Raw genomic sequence first — 22324 nt, 5'->3', positions numbered from 1 at the left:
ACTATAGATTTATTCTAGAGTTAGCAGTGATGTTAATTGTATAAAAACAGTTGTCCGGTTTCGTTGTCCTTTCTAGAACATCATTTTTAGCTTTACTGTTTTAAATCTGCTGTCTTTTATAACCATTTTCTTATTTGGTGCCATCTTTAAGATTTCAGTGCAAATTGTGATACTGAATAAAAAGTAGAATTGATGGTGGAACTTAGATTTATGAATATTTGCTCTTGTAAAGATAAAAGTGAAATGAAGATAAAAGAGAAGGAAGAAGATTCAGGAGTTTGAACAGTGAGCAACTGTATAATTTTGATTAAAAGTGTCATCTTGTTAGGGGCCGTAGTGAGTTGGTAGTATTTGTGCTACCTAGCCTTATTGTTGTAACATCCACTTCAGAAATTGGGGATTTAAAATCAAACTCAGTGTCCAATCCAATTTTATGTAATATATATGTATTCATAGTCATTATATAGGAATTGTATTCAGAGTATAAATTGATAATTCTCATATATATTTTTATATTATTAATATGTTTAACCAAATTACCTGTGATCTCCATTGCTATGAGGAGTTCAAAACTTGTCTAGTGAACTGACTGGAATCCATTTAAATGGACTAGTAATTGTGTAACTCTCGTTTTACAGGTCATGTAATGTTTGCAGAAATAAAGATGGAGAATGGCAAGTCAAAAGGCTGTGGGACAGTTAGGTTTGAATCCCCAGAATCAGCAGAAAAGGCCTGCAGAATAATGAACGGCATCAAAATCAGTGGCAGGGAAATCGATGTTCGCTTGGATCGTAACGCGTAATTTCAAGCATGGTTGGAACATTCCTTCATCTGTTTATTGAATCTCCTAGTAAAAGTCATTTTTTAGTAATGTTGTATGCTTACAAATGCTGTAAAAATGAACTTTTAAAACTCCCACCAGCTTTTAACAGTATAATGTTGAAAAATATATTGTGATTTTCGTTATCTCAAGTTTGCGTTTCTAAAGTCGGCAAGTCTGGTCATTCAGTTTCAATGGATGGACACACCATTTTTTATCAAATAAGCCATTTAATTGTTCCCAGTAGTAGGGTTTGTTTGTTCTAATTTTCCCAGTCTTATTGTAAGTTATCAGGATACCCTCACCCCCACCCCCAGTCTCTGCTCTATATCTAGTTATTAATGAAAAGAAAGGGCTCAGACAAATTAGGATGTGGTTTTGGTTTGGTGTGAATCACTTTTCTCTGCCTATAAAGAATAGTAGTTAAAGGTTACACTATAAAGTCAAGGGTGTTTTTTATTTGACCTAAATGAAGACATGGGGTTTTTGTTTTTTCTTTTTTGCCCCTCTACCAGTTCCACCTTTCCCACATAACACTATTAAAAGTATCAAACTCCACAGCCCCTTATTCTGTTACTTCCAATAATTCCAAGTTCATTTAGAACTGATAAGGTAGCAAGTCCTAAGTATAACATTAGGCAGACCACCCCCAACTTTCGGTCTAATTTCCAGCCATTAAAATGAACTGCTAAGAACAAAAAAATAATTGAAATGTTGAGAGAGATGGTTACATAAGTGAGTCCCTTGCTATTCACTTCTACAGGAGCAGATGCATTTGTAAATGCAGTCTTAATAAACCAGGGAAGACCTAGGCATAGCATATCAAACACATTGGATCCCACGATGTTAGATATAGCCATGTCTCCTTTACCTGCAAAAGAACAGCATGTTGTTAAAATGTGCACACTGATACTATATTTTATTAATAATCTTCATAAGAAAGACACTGGATACTTTTTGTTGGTTAGTTTTAGAAAACTGTTATTGTTAGAGCAAGACTCTTCCTGAATTTGTATTTCCTTGAGTTAGTATTTAAAGTCTTAACATTTATTTAATAATTACCTTTATTTATTAAACCATTTTTAATAAGGTATGCAGCTTATTTGTTGCTTTTCATTCTCATTTGACAATGAATTACCATCTAATGCACATTTTAGGTAAGCAGTCTTTGGGGGACTGGGTCCGTGGAATTAACCTGCTATTAAAAACTAAATGCTTCCCGTGAGTCACTTCTTTTTTCTTCAAAGTATGCTACTGAGGAAGTGTTATTTACTTTCACTTGCCTTATGGCAATCAAACTTAAAGGCCCAGCCAGTGCATCTGGGAGTCCTCCAGTCTTACCTTTTCTTGCAACTAACACACTTGCGACTGTGTCTGGTATGCTTGTACCTGCTGCCAATAAAGTAAGGCCCATTACTGTGTCTGGGATTCCTAGTATTTCCCCTGTAATAGGCAGAGAGACTACAGGTTACAAATCATAAATCTTATATGAACCAGTTTTTGAAGACAGCTTGAATGCTTCCCTATTCAGGAAAAATATTTAGGTATGTTTAGATTTTTGACCCAATATATGTTTGTGTGGCTTCTAAATGGTAAAGTATTGAAACAGGTTGATAGTTTGGGTAACCAGAGCAGCACACATTTTTAATGACAGATATCAGAAGATACCAAGCAACCAAAATTCTTCCAATGAGAAATCCTCATATTTGGTATCTGGGGGAAGCTATGGGTGTCACTGTTTCTTGCTGTATAGTGAAACTGATCTTTTACTTATTTTCTCTTTGCTTGAAGTTTCTTAAAGTAGTCGAGAGTTAAGTATCTTACCCCTCTTTATCCATTATTAGATTGAAGTGAAGACTTTGAAAGTGCTACTTCGTTTACTGGGGTTTTTGTTTGTTTTGTTTCAGGGATCTCTGAGGTAGACAGGGACCTCCTTTCCTGCCTGAGTCTTAACATATCCCCAATTTCTTAATACTTGTGCGAAATTGATAACAGTTCATTCTGAGAAATAAAACCAGAGGGCATATTTAAAGGGTGGGGACAGGTAACTTTTCTCTTAATATTGTAATAGAAAACATGGTTTAGAGTAAGTAGAGTGTTGTTTTTCATTTTAGTTACTCATCTGTGATCTTGTATTTGATTCTCCTCTCTTCCTTTTGTCAAATATTCTTGGATACAGTGAATATGCAAGCTACCTGGACATTCTTATCATTTCACAAAAAGAAAACTATTCAGTTTTTGTTTGTTGGTATACAGTTATAATAAAGTTATCTGGGAGAAGTCAAGGTCAGACAGTTTGGAGAAGGGGCCAGGTAGTAATTATTTCACCTTTGCAGGCTTTGTGGTTTCTGTTGTAATTCTTTAGTCCCACCAGTGTAAAAACAGCAGTCTATACATATAAGTAGATGACTGGGTTCAACTGTGCTCAGTGAGTTTCAGTGCTACAAACAGATTGGGTAACTTAGGCATGGCAGGATTGTTCATTTCTAATGTAAATTAGTTCAGGTTAATCTTTTTGAGAGAAAGACCCTCATTTTCTTTTCTATTTATAATCAGTATTTCATGGGGGGGGGGGGCAGAACATATGGCTAAGCATTAAAACTTATTTGCATAGATACTCGAAACCTTAAACAAGACTTAGTCACTTAGTCATCTGCATTGTATTGCCATTGCCATATTGTAAAACAAAAGAAAACACCATCTAGTTAAACAGCAAGCACCTACCTCTTACCCCAAACCCAGTCAGTTTCTTTCTCTCTTTTCCACCGTGAATCTAGAATTCAGTATGAAGAGTTCTTATAAACCCTGTGTAATTATAAAGATAGCCCATGAATTATACTCTAGACTGTGTAATAATGGGAAATGCCCTTGGTATTCAAAGCCTGAATGAACTTGTTGGGTTGTGATATTAACCTTTTTATCTTTTGTAAAACAACACCAGGTTTTAGTCTTGCTGAAAAGATGTGTGCTCCCTAGACTACTTTAAATGAATATTTGCAGTTTCTTCTTACATGAAGTAATTTTCTTGTTGTGCTGTTATACTTAAAATACATACCTGTTACTGTGACCATCCAAACCAGGATGTATGTGAATGCAGATATCCATAGTGCAGACATGAAAAAGGTTATCACAAAGTAATTTTTCCAAAACTTTCTTCTGCAATCTGGTGTTGTCAGAAAAAGTAATGTAATAATAGGAAGAGAGAGTACCCAAAAAATTCTTTTCAAGTCTGCTTCAGGCATGCTGAAAACACTTGGTGGATCTATTGTGGAAAAAAAAATTAAACAATTTTGAGTTTTCTCAATGAACGGTTATGTGAGAAAGGCCCATTTAGAGGCTGTGTTGAAATAATTTCACTGTATACGTTTTTTTAAAGACTGTCTACAACAGTGGTTCTCAACTTGTGGGTTATGAACCCTTTCATAGGGTTTGCCTAAGATCATTGGAAAGCACAGTTATTTATGTTGTGATTCATAATAGTAGCAAAGTTACCGCTATGAAGTAGCAATAAAATGTTTAGGGGTCACCACAACAGTGAGGAACTGTATTAAGGGGTTGGAACATTAGGAAGGTTAGAACCACGGATCCTAGAACGTTTGAATACTTCATTACTGTTATTGCTAGTCAAAAGAAGCTTAACTGAAACTACGCAGACAACATTAGCTGTGATGTTCAACTTCCTCTTCACTGAAGGCTTGACTTACGTCTTGAACTGTTTGCTGAATGTTCTGTGACATTGTTTACAGAGTAGGAGTTAAGACTCTTGCTTCACTGCTATGTGCATCGTTAGGATTAACCTGCCCCCAGCTGTTTCACCCCTCCCTTTTCCAAAATTGATGGGGCTTATGGTTTTTTGTATATTAATACATGCTTAGGGAATGTTCCCTCTATTTCTCATTGTATCTTATCATTTACTAAATTCATGCTTCACAGTTACTAGAAGGAATCTAGAGAAAGCTGGGCCTAGTAGTCACCTGGGATAGCTCCAGAGTGTGTGCTCAGGGGACAGGATGAAAAGAATGGATAAAAGTGGGACCAGGCTGTGGACTAATTTATATAGGGCTTATGCAAAAACTGGATCAAATCACACAAACAGTGCACCATGAATTTAGATACAATTTTAGCATGAACAGTTTGACTGGTGCTTTTGAGGTTTTGTTGTTATAAATCTCTTCTTCCTTAAAGATTGCAAAGTATATTTTGTAAGGATGAAAAAAGCCATGTGTCATTTTTTTTTTAAAGTGATAAACTAGAAGCGTCCTTCCCAATCACTGAACTGAAATTGGAATTGCTTTTATAAAGTTTTCTGGTCAGGATGTCATTGTCATAGTGGACATACCAAGCTCATGTTTAACTTCCGCTCCACACATTTCAGTCTCACCTGCTGTTTTTCTTTCTGTTCATCCCAACCATTCCCTTTTCCTCAGCTGCCGGTTGTTACAGAGATGGTCTCATTTTTCTCAGTGAAGATGCACGCCCTAGCCTTATGTCTTCTCCTGGTTCTGCCTGGTCCTCCTTCTTGCTGCTGATGTTGGGTGATGCTTTTCCATGGTCTCGCCTGGGTTTGCTTTGTCCCCACTGCCTTCTCTGTGTGGTCCATGTCCTATCATTTCAGTTCAGTACCCTGTGAACACTGTGTGCAGCTCTGTGACTTCCCTCATAACCTGCCTTGCTGTGCTTCCCTCCTCTCAACCCGTTCCTGTGCTTCCTCATTGTGCCTGTGTTGCCTTAGCTCTGTCTATGCCCGCGTGCAAGCAAGTCTTTCAAAGTGTCCACTGACCTCATTCCATAGAGCGTGCTCACATCCCTGGATCATCTGAGCAGTAAAGGTGCCAATTGTTGCTTCCTGACTACAATATCAGATTCTTGAGTTAAAACCATTTCTATCCTACAAGACCCAGTTCAAATGCTCTTTCTCCATGTGTTATCTAAGTTTATTTACTGCCTAATGTATGAACCATAGTAGTAACAGTTTATTTTTTATGGTACTTAAACTTTGGAATTTTAGCTGATTTTGGATCTGGGGAGGTGACTCAGTAGGTAAAGTGTTTGGGGCATAGGCATATGGAATTCAGCTTCCCATCACCCATGTGAAAAGCATGACAGCCCATCTGTGTAATCCCAGTGCTCTGACGGCAGAGACAGATTTCTAGAGGTCGGTGGCAGCTGGTCTAGCCTAATGAGTGAGCTCCAGGCTCAGTGGAAGACTGGTCTCTGAGGTAGAGAAGGACTGAGGTGCAGCATCCGGTACTGTCCTGACTTCTGTCCTCCACATCTGTGTGTATTCCCCTTCCCCCACACTTTTAGCTGATCGTAAAAATGCTTATTGGAAGCTCTTAAAAGGCCAGGATTTACACTTCATTATCTTTGACTCCAAAGTGTGTTTCATAAGCATGTGCTAATTACTAACTTGAAATGAGAACTTTTTCTAGTGGCTGGGTGGGCCGGATGTTGTCGTTACCTTCAGAAGCATGACTAAGACCATGTAAACTTAGAGAAAGTTGGGAGTAACCAGAATCTTCCTGAAATATTCCACTGTCTGTCCTTGATTGGCGACGAGTAAAGAATTGGCTCTCGTCTTCCCATCCCAGCAGTGTCTGTTGTTCACTTCTCTCCATAGTTCTGGCAAGGCAGGGACAGCAAGGACTGCATTTCTTCATGACACATCGGCTGATCTTAGTGTCAAAACACAGCAGCAAAACATAGAGCCCATAAATCAGCAGCAACAGTGCTCCTTCGTACCTATAAATGAGAAGTTTGTGTGTGATTGAAACCAATCTAGAATAATTTTAAACAGCATTTTCTAACAAAAACAGCATTCGAAAAATCAAGGAACCATTCTAAAACACTTTTATTTGCCTAGCCTTGTTTATACAAACTCATTGTTAAAAGCCTGACACTTTCTTTTTAAAAAAAGAGGATTATAAGATCCGGTACAGATTCCTGTTTTAAAAAAAATGCCTTTGAAAATAGAGATTTTTCAAACTAAAACTAAATTTATGGACATTTTCCAACATTTTTTCATTGGCATACATAATACCTTCCCCAGATATTTAATAATTAGAAAAGAATACACTGTTATATTTTAGTATGTAGTAATTTTGTGTGACATATTCAAAATATGTTAGATTTTAGATGGAACTTTGCTCTAGCGATCTTTAGAAGAAAGAGGTAGGGAATTGTTAGCCTTTGAGACAGGGTTTCACTGTATAGCTTGGTCTTGAACACTGTATACCTTTTACTGGCCTCAAATACTCAAATTCACAATCCTACCTCTTCTCCTTGTTTTGGGATTTCAGCTCTGATCCCTTTTGGTGATTTTTTTTCAAAGCTGAATTTGGCTTATATCACAAGAAATCAAAGATGTTTTCAAAAAATGAAATTTCGAATAAGGCACCAAGAATTGTCTATGACTTGGTTTCTCAATTTACTATAATTTCATCACATTGGAATATTTTTATTTTATTTCATTGCCAATGAATCACTTTTCTGTTGCAGCTAAAAAAAATTGTTTCTGATTTCCTTAATAAGAGAATGTTTATGTACTTGGATATTTTCATGGCCCCTGTCGCTTATAGATTACAGCTGAATCCCAGGGTCTGTGCTGTACTAGCAGCCTGGCTTTTTATTTATCTTGATTTTCTCCCTGTTTGGATACCCTCTGGACACATACACGTGTGGCCATGTGTGTTATATTTCTTTATTTTATGGTGCCCAACATAGTGATAAGCACCTAGGACCTTTTGGTGTTGAATAACCCTATCACAGGGGTCTCCTAAGACAACCTGCTTATCAGGTATTTACATTATGATTCATAACAGTAGCAAAATCACAGTTACAAAGTAATAAAATAATTTTATGGTTGAGGATCACCACAACATGAACTATGTTATGGGGCTACAGCATTGGGAAGGTTGACCATCGGCCTAGGAGATGCTTGGGCCTATTTGGGAAGTTTGTTTGCTCACTGAGTCACTTGCTCTTTTCATTTTCTTGGGCCAGCTGGATGTGGAGAGATTTTTGGAAAGCAATAGTTTTTTAGTAATGGCATGTAACATTCTTGGTTGTTAGCCAAGGCTGCGTGGTTCTTCTGTTCTGGGAGGATAGGAGAAATTGTAGGAATGAAGGGGCTACTACTTGTTCTGCAAGCTTTTATGGCTCTGAGCACTTCAAGGCCAGGCAAGCAACAATGTAGTGTAAGAGAACACCAGCAGTGCAGCTGTAAGTGACAGCAAGCAAAGTTGTGAGCAGGGAGGCCATGGTAAGAGAAGAGTGCTGTCTTCAGGGGCTAGGAGAGGGAAGCTGGCTGATGACGGGGAGGACATGACACAGGAGAAGGAAGAAGCCATGACTGGAGTAGCTGCTGAAGTGAGAAGTGAGTTGAAGTAACATTTTTGAAAAACTATCCTACTAAGCCATCAGGCTTGAAGCATTCTCTTTGTAATTATGTTTTACATTAGAGTGAGTTACTTGAAGCTTACCAGTAAACTCGGTTGTCAAATATTATGCCGAAAACTGCCCCAACGCTGACCGCATACACTGCACTGTCTCGGAACAGGGGCCAACATGAGAGTGTTGAAACCTGGAAAATGGTGGTTTGATTGTCTGCATTACAGCGTAAGTTATTCAAGAACAGTGCTTAGTATAGTAACAAAATGCTTGTATATTTGTGGGAATATATTGTTATGTTTTACATATTATATAGAGAAAAAAATTAAAAATTGTTCTAAACCTGTACTGACTTTATAAATTTGATTAATAAAAGGTATTTGTGGGTTAAATAAATTGAATAAATGTTTTTCTACTGGTTATTATTTTGATTGAATACATTTTCAGTGCTATATTGTTCATCCAGACAGTTTAATTTTAGAATCTGTCAAAACAATGCATCTTACTTACCATGTTGGATAGCAAGCCACAGGCAGCACAGATGCCAAGCAGATTGTAAATTGCAGATCCAAGAATGGTGCTGATACCAATGTCTCCCTTTGTGATAAAAACACCTAGGAGCAGGTATTAGGAGCTCAGTTAAAGCTGATTTGAAAGAAACTAAAATCACACCAAATAAGCAGCAAGTCAAAGGAATATTTACCCAAGAACGCAGTAACTAGTTCAGGGGCAGAGCTACCTGCTGCCATGAAAGTTGCACCTGCAACGTCCTGCGACAGTCCAAGGGCTAAAGACAAAGAAAATGATTACTTTGGCTGACAGAATGACAAGAAGGATACAACAAAGCTGCATACAGTAGTCAGAAATCATGCCTTTACACTACCCCAGTACTGACCAAAGCTGGAATGGGAAACATTTTGGGTTAGTAAATGGAGGAATCTTGTTTTCTTATGAATTCATGAAAGGAGAAGAAGGCAGGTGAGATGGCTCAGTGGATGAAGACGCTTGCCATGCAAACCTGGCAACCTGAGTTCAATTCCCAGTTGCACCATGACGTGTGTACATATACGCACACACAAAAATTAACATTAAAGGACCAGAGATGGCTTGGGGTAAGGTTTGCCACTAAAACCCTGATACCCTGAATTCTATTCCCAGAACCCACATAGCAGGAGATAACTGACTCTGCAAAATGGTGTCCTCTGACCTAAATACGTATGACAGCCTGCTTCTACTTCCAAACAAATGTAAAATAAAAAGAGGAGACAGAAAATTTGGGACTATTAGCCAGTTGAGAGTTGATGGCTTCCAGCACCTGAGCTGCAAAACAACTTCTTTGAAAAAGATTGCTAATTTAACTGGGAAGAAGAAAAGTTCTTAAGATCTACAATGAGTTTGGGTTGAGTTCTTTTATACACTTACACTATCTAATGGAAAATAAGGAGTCAATAAACTAAAAGCTCAGTCTAGTATTACAGGAAATACACAAAAGCAGGAGAAAGTACTGTGCTATTTGAATAGTTTGTGGGTATCTTCCATCCAGGTTGGCCTGCAAATCTGTTCATGTAATTGATGTTGGGAAGTCACGTGTAACTCTTCAGTATTACAGTTGAGAGACCTATTTAAGGAGGGAAAGAGAAAGCCATGTTGAATGAACAGCTCATCCTTTTTTTCAGAAATCTCTAGCACTGGTTATGTTTGCCAGTGGAGGTAGGTATGCTAGATGGTAAATACTTCAACTGGGACTCGGTTGTGCGGGCAAGTACCTGTATGTGTACATGTTTATGAATGCATGTGAAGGCCAATGTCCCTTTCAGGTGTCTTTCCTCAAACTCAGAGAGTCTCACTGAACCTGAAGCTCATTGCGAGGCTCAGGAAGCTTCAGGGATCCTGTTTTTCGCATCCCCAGTGTTGGGATTACAATAAGCTATAACACTCCTGGCTTTTCATTTGATCCTGGGGATTTAAACTCAAGCTTGTGTGCTAAGTATACCATCCCCAGCCACTAGAATTCCAATTTCTTTTTTTTTTTAATATTTATTTATTTATTATGTATACAATGTTCTGTCTGTGCATATGCCTGCAGGCCAGAAGAGGGCACCAGACCCCATTACAGATGGTTGTGAGCCACCATGTGGTTGCTGGGAATTGAACTCAGGACCTTTGGAAGAGCAGGCAATGCTCTTAACCTCTGAGCCATCTCTCCAGCCCTAGAATTCCAATTTCTAAGACTTGATGGCAGTCTCTCCTTGATGGTAACTCCTTTGACTGTTCCTGCTGCTTTGTGATTAGACCTTTTTTTCCTCATATTTTGGTGTACTTGGATCAGTCTGCTGCAGCTAACAGTGTTTCCCTAGGCTTGCCTATGAAGACCGCTCTTAAGTACACATTTCTTCTCTGCTGGGACATTGATATTTGGCCTTAGAAATACCTTGTTTGGAATGTAGCAGATTGAATTTTCTAAAACTCAAAACAATATTTCTATTCCACATCCTTTCTAATAACTTTTCTGTCTCTCATTAAAGACGGGGACTAGCATATGGTTCGGCAGTAAGAGCACCTGGCTAGCATGTGTGAACGAACACAGATGAGCCTTTGTGACTGCTTTGACTAATTGGGGCCATGCAGAGTAGTAATGTTTTCAAGGCCAGGACACTAAAAGATGATAGAATTTCCTCAAGTGTCCTCTCTTTGAGACAGTCCCACTGAACCTGCAGCTCATTGGCTAGACTGGCTGCTTAGGAAGCCTCAGGGATCCATCTGTGTTTTGCCTCCCCTGTGTTGGGATTATGGTTGAGCATTAGGGCTCCTGGCTTGGTTGGATCCTGGGGAATCTGAACTCCTCTTCAAGCCTGTGTGCTAAGCATACCATCCCCGGCCACATGTCCCAGTCGTGGCACATTTGTTTTGTGGTGCCCTAGACACATAAGTCAGGCTACCTTGAAACCTCCATAGAGGAGAGACCTCATGAACTCATATTGAAAGACAGACAAACTGTTAACATCCTTGCTTTCTTTTCCTCCAGGTTTTGAGTCTTCCAGACTTAGGTACCAGGCATGTGGTAGAGCAAGGCTTCATTGGTTCCCTATCAATCCTCCCACTATAACTGCAGTAGGGACCCTAAGCAGGAACCAGCTAGCTCAGCTCAGCACAACCCCACACACTATGAAGGACAATAAAAATGGTGCTTCTTCATTTTAACTACTAGTTTTGGAGGCAGTTTGTTAGACAGCTATAATCACCTGACTTTCACTGCTGAGTAGCAATACCAACTATGCCAGACGCTTGTGTGCCAGAACGTGACAGTGAACGGACAAAAGCTGCTGCTGTAGCTTTGTAGTGTGTGTGTGTGTGTGTGTGTGTGTGTGTGTGTGTGTGTGTGTGTGTGTGTGTGTTTGGGGTTAAGGGACAGACAAAATATGTAGGTTTTAGAAGCGGCAAGGAATGAAAATAGAGATCTAAAATGTCATGGAATGAAAAGTAACTTTGGAAGAGAGGCTTCGAAATGAAGGTTTCTTAGCCCATGCATGTGGGTAAGAGTATTATAGGCAGGTTAAGTGGTTATAGTATCGTGAGGCAGCATCTGTACAGCCTGTCTGTATATTTGAAACACCCAGGTCTGGAATGAAGCACCAAGGGAGAACAATAGGTGGTTAGAAGGCACATTGTGTGGACCCTAAAAGCTAAGGACTTCGGCTTTTCTTCCAAAACACAGAAAAAGTGGAAAGGCCCCAGCCACCATTTTTATCCTTTGGAACTATTTGTTATGAGGCTCTAAACAGCTACTCGTGAGTCTTCTGCCACCTTATAAGTGAGTTGTGAACAGGGTTGAGAACAGTTGGGAGGAGACAATGCCAGGCCCCATCTATTTCTATTTGTGTTTGTGTCACTTAAACATTTGACTTTAGCAAACAATGAGGGGACAAAAAAGCAGTGACCTGTGGGCTTTCATAATGTTTCTTAATGCTTAAGAGTGGCCTACATAGGGGACATATATAAATCATACATACTTATCCCTGTTCCCACAGGTGTCATAGCCTCAAATTCAACCACCCGTGCATCAAAAATATTCAAAGAAAAAATTACCTTCCTTCTGAATTGGACAAGACACTTATTTTCCCCTGAACAATACAGTATAGAGCTATTTGCACACTATGCATATTGTATTAGTTATAAATCATTTAGAAATTATGTGAAGTACGCAGGAGAGTGCTGAATACCATGCACGCAAAATAGACAATTTTATATGCCGGACCTGAGTGTCCTCGGAATTTGGTGTTCTTGGAGATGTCCCAGGACCAAACCCCCAGGGATCCTGACCTATGTTTGTTTGTCTTAATGTGTATCAACATGTACATATATAGATGTACACACATGTTGGAGGAGACAGCCACTTGGTTCCCGGCCACTTAGCCCTGAAATAACACAGAAACTATTCATTAAATCACTGCTTGCCCTCTGGGCTCTAGCTTCTTATTGGCTAGCTCTTACATATTAATTTAACCCATTTTTATTAATCTGTGTATGGCCACGTGGCTGTGGCTTACTGGTTAAAGTTCCGAGTCTGTCTTTGACCGGGCTACATAGTGTCTCACTCTGCCCTTCTTCCTCCCAGCATACAGCCTAGCTTTCCCTGCCATGGACTCAAATTAGCCAATAAAATTTATTAACCAATTATTTATTAACCAATAAAAGCAACACATAGAAGAACCTCCCACACCACATATACACAGACATATATAAATATATTACTAACTTGCTGTAGAATCTTAAACTTCAACAAAAAGGCAAAGCAAATTGCTCTATAACTCAACGTTTCATTTTAGAAATGAAGGAACTATTTTATAATATGGCATTCAACTTACTTTCATATTCATAATGTCAACTCTCAGATGTGAGTTTGGGACTTTATATTTTACAAAGAAACAGCATTTGCCTACTATGCATGAGTTCCTGGCTTTAATACCCAGCACATCTGAACAGAAAAATCAGGACCTGGGAATAAAGAAACAAAGTCTAGTCTTGTAAATTGTAAAGACTGTAAATGTGGGAATTAGGTGCAGATATGTGGGCAATAGAGTTGCCATGGCTTCATGCTATTGGTACCATTAACTCTATTTGATGCTTTTTTGAATATATGTGTGTTATACACACATCACATACACTCTTTGGAATGATCTCAAGTATCCCACGTTGGCCTAGAATTGACTGTGTTGCCAAAGATGGCCTTTAACCTCTGATCTCCCTGCCTCTGCCTCCCAAATGCTTGGACTGTAGTCAGGCAATACTGGATTGTGCAGTGCTGGAGATTGAATGCAGGGTTTTGTGCAAGTGAGGCAAGCACTCTACCAACTGAGCCCATCCCAGCCCCCCCACCCCCCACCCCACTTCTGTTCTTAAGTAGGAGAAAATTAGTTATTGGGAGCCAAGAACCCTTGACAGTTTTCCAGCCCATTTCCAAGAACTTAAAAATTTATGTCACAAATTCTTAGGCTTTGCCTTCCAAAGGCAGTGAGGAAGACCCTGGAGTGATGACAGCGTTTCATCCTACAGCGATGGTATACGCTCAGTGACCGCTCTTCCCTTACTGCTCCCTGAGGACTGCCTCATTACACAAACCGTTCCAGAGAGAAACGGTGCTGGATTGTTCTCTATCAAAGTGGGTAAAGCAGTGGCCTTTTGGAATTTTTCTGATCATAAAAGGCATTGTTGCTATTCCCTGGGCTCTAATTATAGTTATGAAAGGAAGGATTCTGTTAGATGGCTGAATAAAACTTAAAGGGTATTTTTACAAACCCTATTGTATTGTAAGAATATCTTGTAAAGTGGTTTATACCTCTGAACTTTACAGTAGATTGGCATTGTCTTTCTTGACCTTTGGGTAACATTTTCCTCTGCTGTAGTTTATTATTAAAGATAAATGGTTCGGTTTTCCCCCTGTTGCTATTATTCTTTTTCTCTGAAAGAGCAACCACATTTACTTCAAGATATAGTAGATATAGATGTCCGATGAAGCCTTTTTTTTTTTTATAGGTTCAGGTGCCAGCATATTGTTTACATAGTGTACAGCATTGTGGGAATGAGATGGTTTTAAAATCCACCAGATTTTCTCCTAAGTGTATTCTGTAAGGCCCAGTTGGAAATTCTGTGATAGTTTTTTGGAAATAAGCTTCCATATCATGTAGTACAAAGAGCAAAACTAAAATGGAGCCCCAGATTTTGGTGTTGCCAAATAATTTGATGGGAGACTTTAGAGAGGTCTCTTAGCGAAGCCTTATATTCATCACTTCATATTGTAAACAGTGAATTCTGAAATATATCTATAATGCTTTTAAAGGTCTGATTCTTCTGAAAAGAGATTTCCCCTAAACCACTAGCTGCTCATTACAGTACATTCACCTGTCCTCTGAACCTTGTGGTTACTGTTGCCCAAGGTCAGAGATGGAATAGGACCTGCATCTTTCTGCTGCCAAAGAAATGGTCCTTTTGGCCACTTACTGAGAAAGCGATTAGTACACAGCCCGATTTTTATCATTTCTGACTGCTCCTGCACCGGCATTTTGGAAGTACACAGAATACTTAGCTCCTACTATAGAAGCAGACGCAGTGCACGAATATCACAGTTCAGGGCAGAGTGGGGGGAAACACCAGTGGAGCTTCCGCCAGGCTCCCGGGAATCTGAGCTCACACAGCAGGGAAGCGGAAGAGGCTCTATGCTGCCTCTTTGTTCTTTGAGACTGCCTTTGCCTCTGTAAATTTCATGAGGCTTAAAAGCCAGATAATCCCCGCAAACAGTAGACTATCCAAATGTCAGATTCAGAGTTACTAAATCCTAGTATCACCAGTTAGAGTCGGCTCTATCTGGAATTAAAACTTACCTTTTTAAAAAATCATCTATCTCTGAAACATAGTGTAGAAACATTGGCAAACATTGATTCAAGGCAGAGGTAGTGAAAGTAATTTTTAAAAAAAACAAAAAGCAAATATTTGAAGTGTTTTTCTAAAACAGGAAGATCATTTTCGCTTAGAACGCGTTAGCATGGTGGGGAGATTAGATGCTGTAATTGAATAGCATCTTGGAGTAACATTCGAATGAAAGGTTTTATAGCTAGCTCCCTGGAATTTGGGCTGAAGCAAGTGACTATAAAGAGCTTCACTCTACTTTCCATGTAGCTATTTTAACCTGTAAAGGAAGGGGCTCAAGAGCGATTCTGTATACCGAGATGCCTGTGATACAGCAAAAGGATACTGCTTTTATACTGTGTTCTGTTTCGACAGAGATGCGTATCTCATTGGTGTAGACAGGAGAGGGATCTTAGTTGAGCTGTGTATTCATGTGTGTACTATAAAGATGTATGTTAGTTTATATTTAGAGATAGCTTTTTGAACAAAGATTACTAAAAAACAATAATATGATATTCAAGAAAAAACCCCAAAGGAACTGTCTTATAGTGTAAAGTTGCCACATAGGTTGTTAGGTAAAGGTTTTATAAGTTTGCATCTTGCCCTGTGAGACTGTCTGATGTTCTCTACCCTAAGATGGGCTTCAGGCTGTCATAGATGCACCGTAGATTTGGTATTTGCTCTAAGCATATTTTTATTGACTTATTTCCTTTCTACACCTTGATTTTTCCTTGGTAAGGAAGTCTTAACAGCCTTCTAAGTACATTCTGAGATAGCACTCAGTGGCTGTTGCCTTTGTTCCCTTTATTGATACCGCTCATGTACATAGGACAGAGTTCTTTGAACTAAACCATAATTGCCTGTTTCCCAGCTGACATACCCAGGGAAGACAGATGTTAAATCTTGCCCAAGAGCTAGCACCTTGCACAGCTGGGAGTTAGACTCAGACGTGTCTGTCTTCAGGCTGGATGCCTCCAGCCATTTCCACTCAAGAAATTATGCTGCCACTACATGTGGTCACCAGGGCTCCCCCTCCAGCCCTCCTGTATGCTCAGCAGTGTCGTAGGCCTTTCGGGGAGCACATGAGCATATAGGAGGAAAAGAGAGAGGGGAAAAAGCCCCAAGCAAGTAAGACACAGTTTCAGGTGAGTGTAACTAACTTCACAAACCAAGTGTGACAGTCATTGACATAGCTTCTTGAGCCAGTCTTACTTAACGACCAGATGCCACCGAGGCCCCATTCCTCCTTGTCATCTTGAGTCCCTTACCTCTTCGCTCTCTCTTGCATCCCCACCCACTCCTTAGCCTCCTCCAAGTCCAGATCTAGAAAGCATAACTGGTGGGGATGAGAAGAGTCTTTGAGGTTATGACATCATGTCCTAGTTCCTTGGCTCTAGGCTGAACTGATCTTTTACCTCCCTTTGCAGAGTCTACATTCTGCTTCTCCCCCACAGAAGCCAGGTCTTTTCTCCAGTTAAAACATCATGGACAGCTCTTCTCCCTGTATAGTAACGTAGCCCTCTGTGTTCAGAGAATCTTCTGTAATTCCCCTTACACACCAACCTAAATGAGAGGGAGAAGATGCCGAATTGGAATCCATGTCAGAATGGGCAGAGGAGGAGGGCGATGATGACAGTATCAGAGGAAGGGATAGAGCCAGCCGCACTTTCTTGCAGTGGTTTCACACAACCGAGATACCAGCAGGCTGTTTCTGCTGTCCAGTAGAGATAAATACATGTTTTTCTAGGGTTGAAGGTTATGGAAGGGGCTGTGTGGCTTTTATGACTCTCCTTGCTGGAAGTCTCTAGTGGTAGCAGCTCTAGGAGAAATTGCCAGCATACCATAGCTAGGCAGAATGAACAAGAGCACCTGTTGACTGGGGTCTTGCCATATTGTCAGGAAGAGGCTCTGTTTCCCATGGCTTCTGACCCTTCCTTTGTACGGAGTCTAGTCTTGAGGCCCCTACACTTTCACCTGACTGAAGACTGCTGCTATCCCAGGAACTCACTGGGGATTAGAGGAGAGAGAACACTGGGATGATGGCACTGGACTGGACAGGGGCCCATCACTTCTTCACCACGGCCTTATTTGAGCTATAGCATATATGCCAACAGGAAGTCACAACATTATATGTGACCATTCAACTCCATACTATTGTACAGTAATCCCATCTGTATTTTAGGCATCATGCTAGGTTGAGAACCTAAGATATCTTGGAAAATGTTTATAAAATTAATTTATAACCCTTACTAGGTTTCTAAGAGTCCAAATCTACTTCAGAAAACAACTCTTGCTTTTGTAGCGTGCTTCATAGTTACAGTGAATGTCTCAGACATTGTTTTGTTAAAATTTTCTGTGCCCTTGGGCAGAAAATTGCTTATGAAATTGTTCAAATAGAACTGGCCTTCTGAAACAACCATATGATGGTAACTAATCTCAAGAGAGGATGTGGAAAATCACAGCACCTAGCATGTGACATCATGCTTGGATTGTGGAACATGGGGGGGGGGGGGAGGGAGCTCTCTTTGTCCTGGCTGTGTACTTGGCTTCACTTTCCTCCTCAGCAGTAGTCCCTATTTTGTAAGACTTTTATGTAGCTGAAACCACACACACACACGCACGCACACACATACACACGCACACACACACATATACAACTGCATGCTGTGCTTGGGCTTCCAGGATTGCACCCTGACAGGTATCCGAGTAAGGGACTGCGCAGTTGAATGTGGAGTATCCGTGGGAGACTCTGAGGGTTGTTATTGCTCGTTAGCTAATGAGATGATTGGAAATGTACAAGTCTGCTTGTCAAGAAGCGTGGAGGAAAGGCTTGCTGACTCCGGAAGTCAGGTCCCTGTGGCTAGAAGCAAACTGTGGGGATTGTTTCTTAGGTCGCTCAACATTTCAAAGCAGACCTTGAAAGAGGAATGATAAGATTTTAACAAATGGGTTGGACAACCACTATTTCTATCTCATGTTGTTGGTGGTCATTTTAATACTAAAGAGCGGAGTCACCTGTTACAGCTGAGGAAGCCTGTCTTCTTCCTGTGTCGTGTCATGTGGGCGTCTATCGGTCACACATTCCTAATAGCTACTGTGCTGTGTGGCTAACACAGATTTTCTTGAGAAATGCATATTTGCCGAGGTTTCGAAGATTGTGCAAGGGGTGTTGTGGGCGTGTTATGAGAGATGGAGGAAGTCACCTCACCAAGAATATGTGAAGAGCATGATCTAACTTCAGTGCAGTAAGTTATGTCTTCTGCAGGACTGGATTTTTTTTTTTACTATTTTGCCTCTTACAGGCAACTTTTATAAACTGAAATCTTGCTAGATTTATTCCATCAACTCAGCTGGGTTATAGAACTTTACAGTTCTTAGTGGAGGTGTGAACAATATTTTGCATTTTCCGTTTTTCCCATTTTCTAATTAAATGTGTAGTGCTGACATAAAAATGAAAAGATTATTACAGTTAGGAGTATGGAAACATACATACATATACATATACACTTCATATGTGAGAACTGATCGAGTTTGTAAGATGATGTATTCTACGAAGATGAGGTTTGGGCTAGAGGACTAAATGTAGAAGAAAAACAAGTAAGCAGAAGCAGCAGCTTTTAGAGGCGCAGCTAAAGAGATCTTTTCATATGTAAGACCAAAGGAAAGTCAGGCAGGCGTCCTAATTTTAAAATATCTCAACTTCAACACTATGAATGCGTACAACTTAAAAGGAAGAGACATACTATGAAAAATTATACAAATTACGTTAGTATTAATATCTGTGTAAACTTTTTAAAATCCTGAACTGGAAAAGTTAGTAAGAAAAACAAGATAAATACTCCCCAACCAAATGCAGGCAAGAAAGCGCATAAGTAAGGCTATGGTTTTCAATAAACACAACCAATCTTACAAATGGGAGAATTACGAGTTCTATAGCATGAAGTTTTAGCTTAACATAATTAACAAATATTTTTAAAGTGATGCAGGGCGGTATTGGTGCATGCCTTTAATCTCAGCCCTCAGGGAGGCAGGCAGGCAGATCTCTGTGAGTTTGAGGCCAACTTGGTCTCTAGTGTGAGTTCCAGGACAGCCAGGGCTACACAGAGAAACCCTGTCCCAAAAAACAAACAAACAAAAAAGTTGTCCTCATTTCCAGGAATGGACAGTGCTGTGTGCTATGGAGGTTCAAATTGGCACACCCTTCATGGAATATGTATGGCAATGTTTATCACAAGGCTTAAATATGCATAGCTTTGTCCTTTAATTAAAAAAGAATCAGAATTGTGCTAAGAATTCATACAATATGGACACAATATTGTTTAAAGCAATCCTATGATATTAGTAGCTTAAAATGATAAATTTTCACTGAACACTATAATAAGTAAAATCTAATGTTAGGTTCTCAAATTGCTTATAGGATCATGGACTGTCATGCTAGCATTCAAAATCATTGTTTTGAAGATATGCAATATGGGAAAATCTGTACCAGAAAATATATAAGAAAATATATAGAAAAGTAAATACCCTTGAATGGATGGATGGATGGATGGATGCATGCATGCATGGATAGGCATATAATAGCAGTACTCAAGGCTGACAGAAAATACTCGTGCAAAATGGTGGGCTCAGAAATCCTTGGGGATCTTCAAGAGATGAAAATGTAGGTGGTTTGGCTTACTGCATTTCATTAAGTAAAAATAATGTACTAAAATGATCTACTATTAAAGTAATAATGTATTATCAACATGAAATATACTACTGATATAAAAAAACTTCACTTTCATCTACTTAAATATTAATCATTATGATAAGCTTCTTACTCTTCTTGAACAAATAGAGGTTTCATTCCTCTGCCGTTACAGGTACTGTTTTAGTTCTTAAAGATACTGCTGGTGTACGTAAAAGGGAAAATAATTTGTCTAACATTCCAGCATGTGTGGAGAATGGAAGGATGGGAAAAAGAGAATCGAGAGTTAGTGTGTGTGTGTGTGTGTGTGTGTGCGCGCGCATGTGCGCGCGCATGCATGCGTGTGTGGGATGGAGTTGGGGAGGATGCTGTTCCCTGTAGTCTTACAATAGGACCCAGCTCTTAACTTTGATTTTGTTGTGAGATGAAAATACTTAATGATTTAGCCAACTTTGAGACAGACTGCAGACACTGACCGTCACATAACTGCAGACACATAACCATTGCTTTCCCTTGTTCAGGAAAGAATGCACCGAATGCACCCACAAAAGCCTATGCTCAGTTCTGGGAAATCTACAGTGAGAGGCTCTGACTATCTCATCTTGTTTCTAGAAGCTACCAACACTTAATATCTAAATCTTTTGTTATCTGATGGCTAAGATCACTTTACATGGAATTTAGGATTTATTTATTTATTGGTTCATGAATATTCATTTTCTTAGTGGCAGGATGCCAGCAAAGGAGCAGAGAGTCAAATCTGCTTATCATCAACTCGGAATAAAAAACGAAGAAGGTTTTGACATAGGAAACTGAGTACCAGGAGCACATTGAGGACACATTCTTGGGGCCATTCTCTAACAGCCACCTAGGTTCTAAGACAGACAGGAAGCTTCTGGAAGTGGGCAGTGCATAATAACTGCAAGCTGCGCCCCTGCCTACACTCCCAGGATGAAGCACACAGGACCCCAGGAGGCACTCTGTAGCCAGCTGAGACGGACAGAGCTGTTACTGAGCTGTTTCGACCCCATCTGGATGACAGCCCTTCTGGAAGGTCCCAGGAGAGCGTCCCAGCCACTTACCATCACTGATGATTTCCAGGGAGGGCAGGAAGTACTTGTCACAGACGATAGACACTGCCATGAGCATGTAGACAATAATGAGGAAGTAGATTACTATGCCTCCGTCCGTGCTCTCCTGCCTTGTGAAGAACCCTGCAGGAAACTCCGATGCTGGGGAGGTCGCACACTGTGTGTTGTTTTCTACGGAGGAAAAGGAGAAGATGGCAAGATGTTGGAGTCACACATCTCAAGTCCACAAAGACCGAAGTGGGGCTTTTGGTTGGAATATGGAGAAACTGGTGGAAATGTGAAGTGTGACCATGATTATAATAAGCCTTACATAGTCCTTGAAAGACATTATTTCATGAAATGAGCTGGTCAGGGAGAATTAAAGGAAAGAATGCTTAGAGCGCTTTTGCGTGTTGCCTCTAAACGGTTCTTCTGAAACTGCCTGCGTCCCCAAGAAGAAACCAGAGCCCCTATGAATAAATATTTCTGGCCACTAGCCTCTGTCATTTTCTGTGTCAGAGCCCAAGCTGTCCTCAGACCTCCAAAGAGTCATCCCCTGCTGCAGAGTTTCTAGGAGAGAACGCTCTGATCATTTCTCCAACAAATCAACGTGCAGCGCAGTCTGCCCTGGTCTGTGAACGACCGCAGGAGAGTGGGGAGCACACCCTGGCTTGTCAAGAAGTGGAGCAGAGCCAGGAAGCAGAAAGACAGAGCAGGAGCGAGGGCATTCCCCTCTCATATTCAGATGTGAGGCCTGCGTGTCTAACCCACGGTCCACCTACCTGTGGCCCTTCGGAGGCGCTTGGGCGGGGAGACACCCCGGACAGGCAGGTGTGCGGAGACCCAGCAGATGCCCAGCAGCAGGACCCTTCTTCTCCAACTTGCACCCCATTTTGTCTGCATTTCCAGCGTGCTCTTTGCAGTGTGTGGTTCAGGAAGGGAGCAACCGAGGCTTATGCTGAATCATGTGAGGAGTGGCCTTCCTGCCCAGTGCCTGCCCGGGGGGTGGGGGGCACAGCTTAGGAGGCCAGCACAGGAGCCCAGCTCTTCTGATCAGAAGACCCAAGCCCCAGGGAGGTTGGAGGAGTTAGGGAGGGGCACAGACAAACGTCTACAGCTGTTTCCAGGCTGGGTCTCTGAGGGCAGGCCCAGAAAGTCTGTGTCTGTGCCCAGGATGGATCATATGTAATGTCTTCATACTGACTCTGCCTTTGACTTCCTCTAGACTTGTGAGAATCTGGCTTTGCCTGACGCTGCAGCCCTTGCTTCGAGGAATTGTTTGGGCTGGCGTATGCATACCTCTTGGCTACCGTGGCATCTTTTGTGTTTTTATTTGGATCGCTCCATCTTCATCCGCAGTTCCGCAGTTAGAGCTAGAGGCAGAAAGGTCAATAAGGAGGGGACTATAACAGCTGAACCGGGAAATGAGGGCGGCATGAGAGAAGTCAGCAGTGGTGG

General features: G+C 40.6%; 2 protein-coding genes across 5 annotated transcripts in view; one reads left to right on the top strand and one right to left on the bottom strand.

Annotated features, from left to right (window-relative positions):
• Window positions 1-1911, top strand: part of Myef2 (myelin expression factor 2) — a 37027-nt gene extending 35116 nt beyond the window's left edge. For all 4 annotated transcript variants that reach the window (XM_075962013.1, XM_075962014.1, XM_075962012.1 and 1 more), the window contains one exon: window positions 639-1911. In XM_075962013.1, coding sequence (XP_075818128.1) covers window positions 639-802 — 164 coding nt within the window. In that variant the 3' untranslated portion in view covers window positions 803-1911. The remainder of the gene's footprint in view (window positions 1-638) is intronic.
• Window positions 1303-21769, bottom strand: Slc24a5 (solute carrier family 24 member 5). The gene is made up of 9 exons (XM_075962010.1): window positions 21649-21769; window positions 20879-21058; window positions 8913-8996; window positions 8720-8823; window positions 8302-8402; window positions 6282-6562; window positions 3876-4082; window positions 2162-2263; window positions 1303-1691 (listed from the first exon to the last, which is right to left on the bottom strand). The coding sequence occupies exons 1-9, from the start codon at window positions 21767-21769 to the stop codon at window positions 1369-1371; spliced, it is 1503 nt and encodes a 500-aa protein (XP_075818125.1). The 3' UTR covers window positions 1303-1368.
• Between the last annotated feature and the right edge of the window lie 555 nt (window positions 21770-22324).

Source organism: Microtus pennsylvanicus, chromosome 2 (genome assembly GCF_037038515.1).
Source record: "Microtus pennsylvanicus isolate mMicPen1 chromosome 2, mMicPen1.hap1, whole genome shotgun sequence".
Taxonomy (NCBI): domain Eukaryota; kingdom Metazoa; phylum Chordata; class Mammalia; order Rodentia; family Cricetidae; genus Microtus; species Microtus pennsylvanicus.
This window is presented reverse-complemented; position numbering and strand designations above follow the sequence as displayed.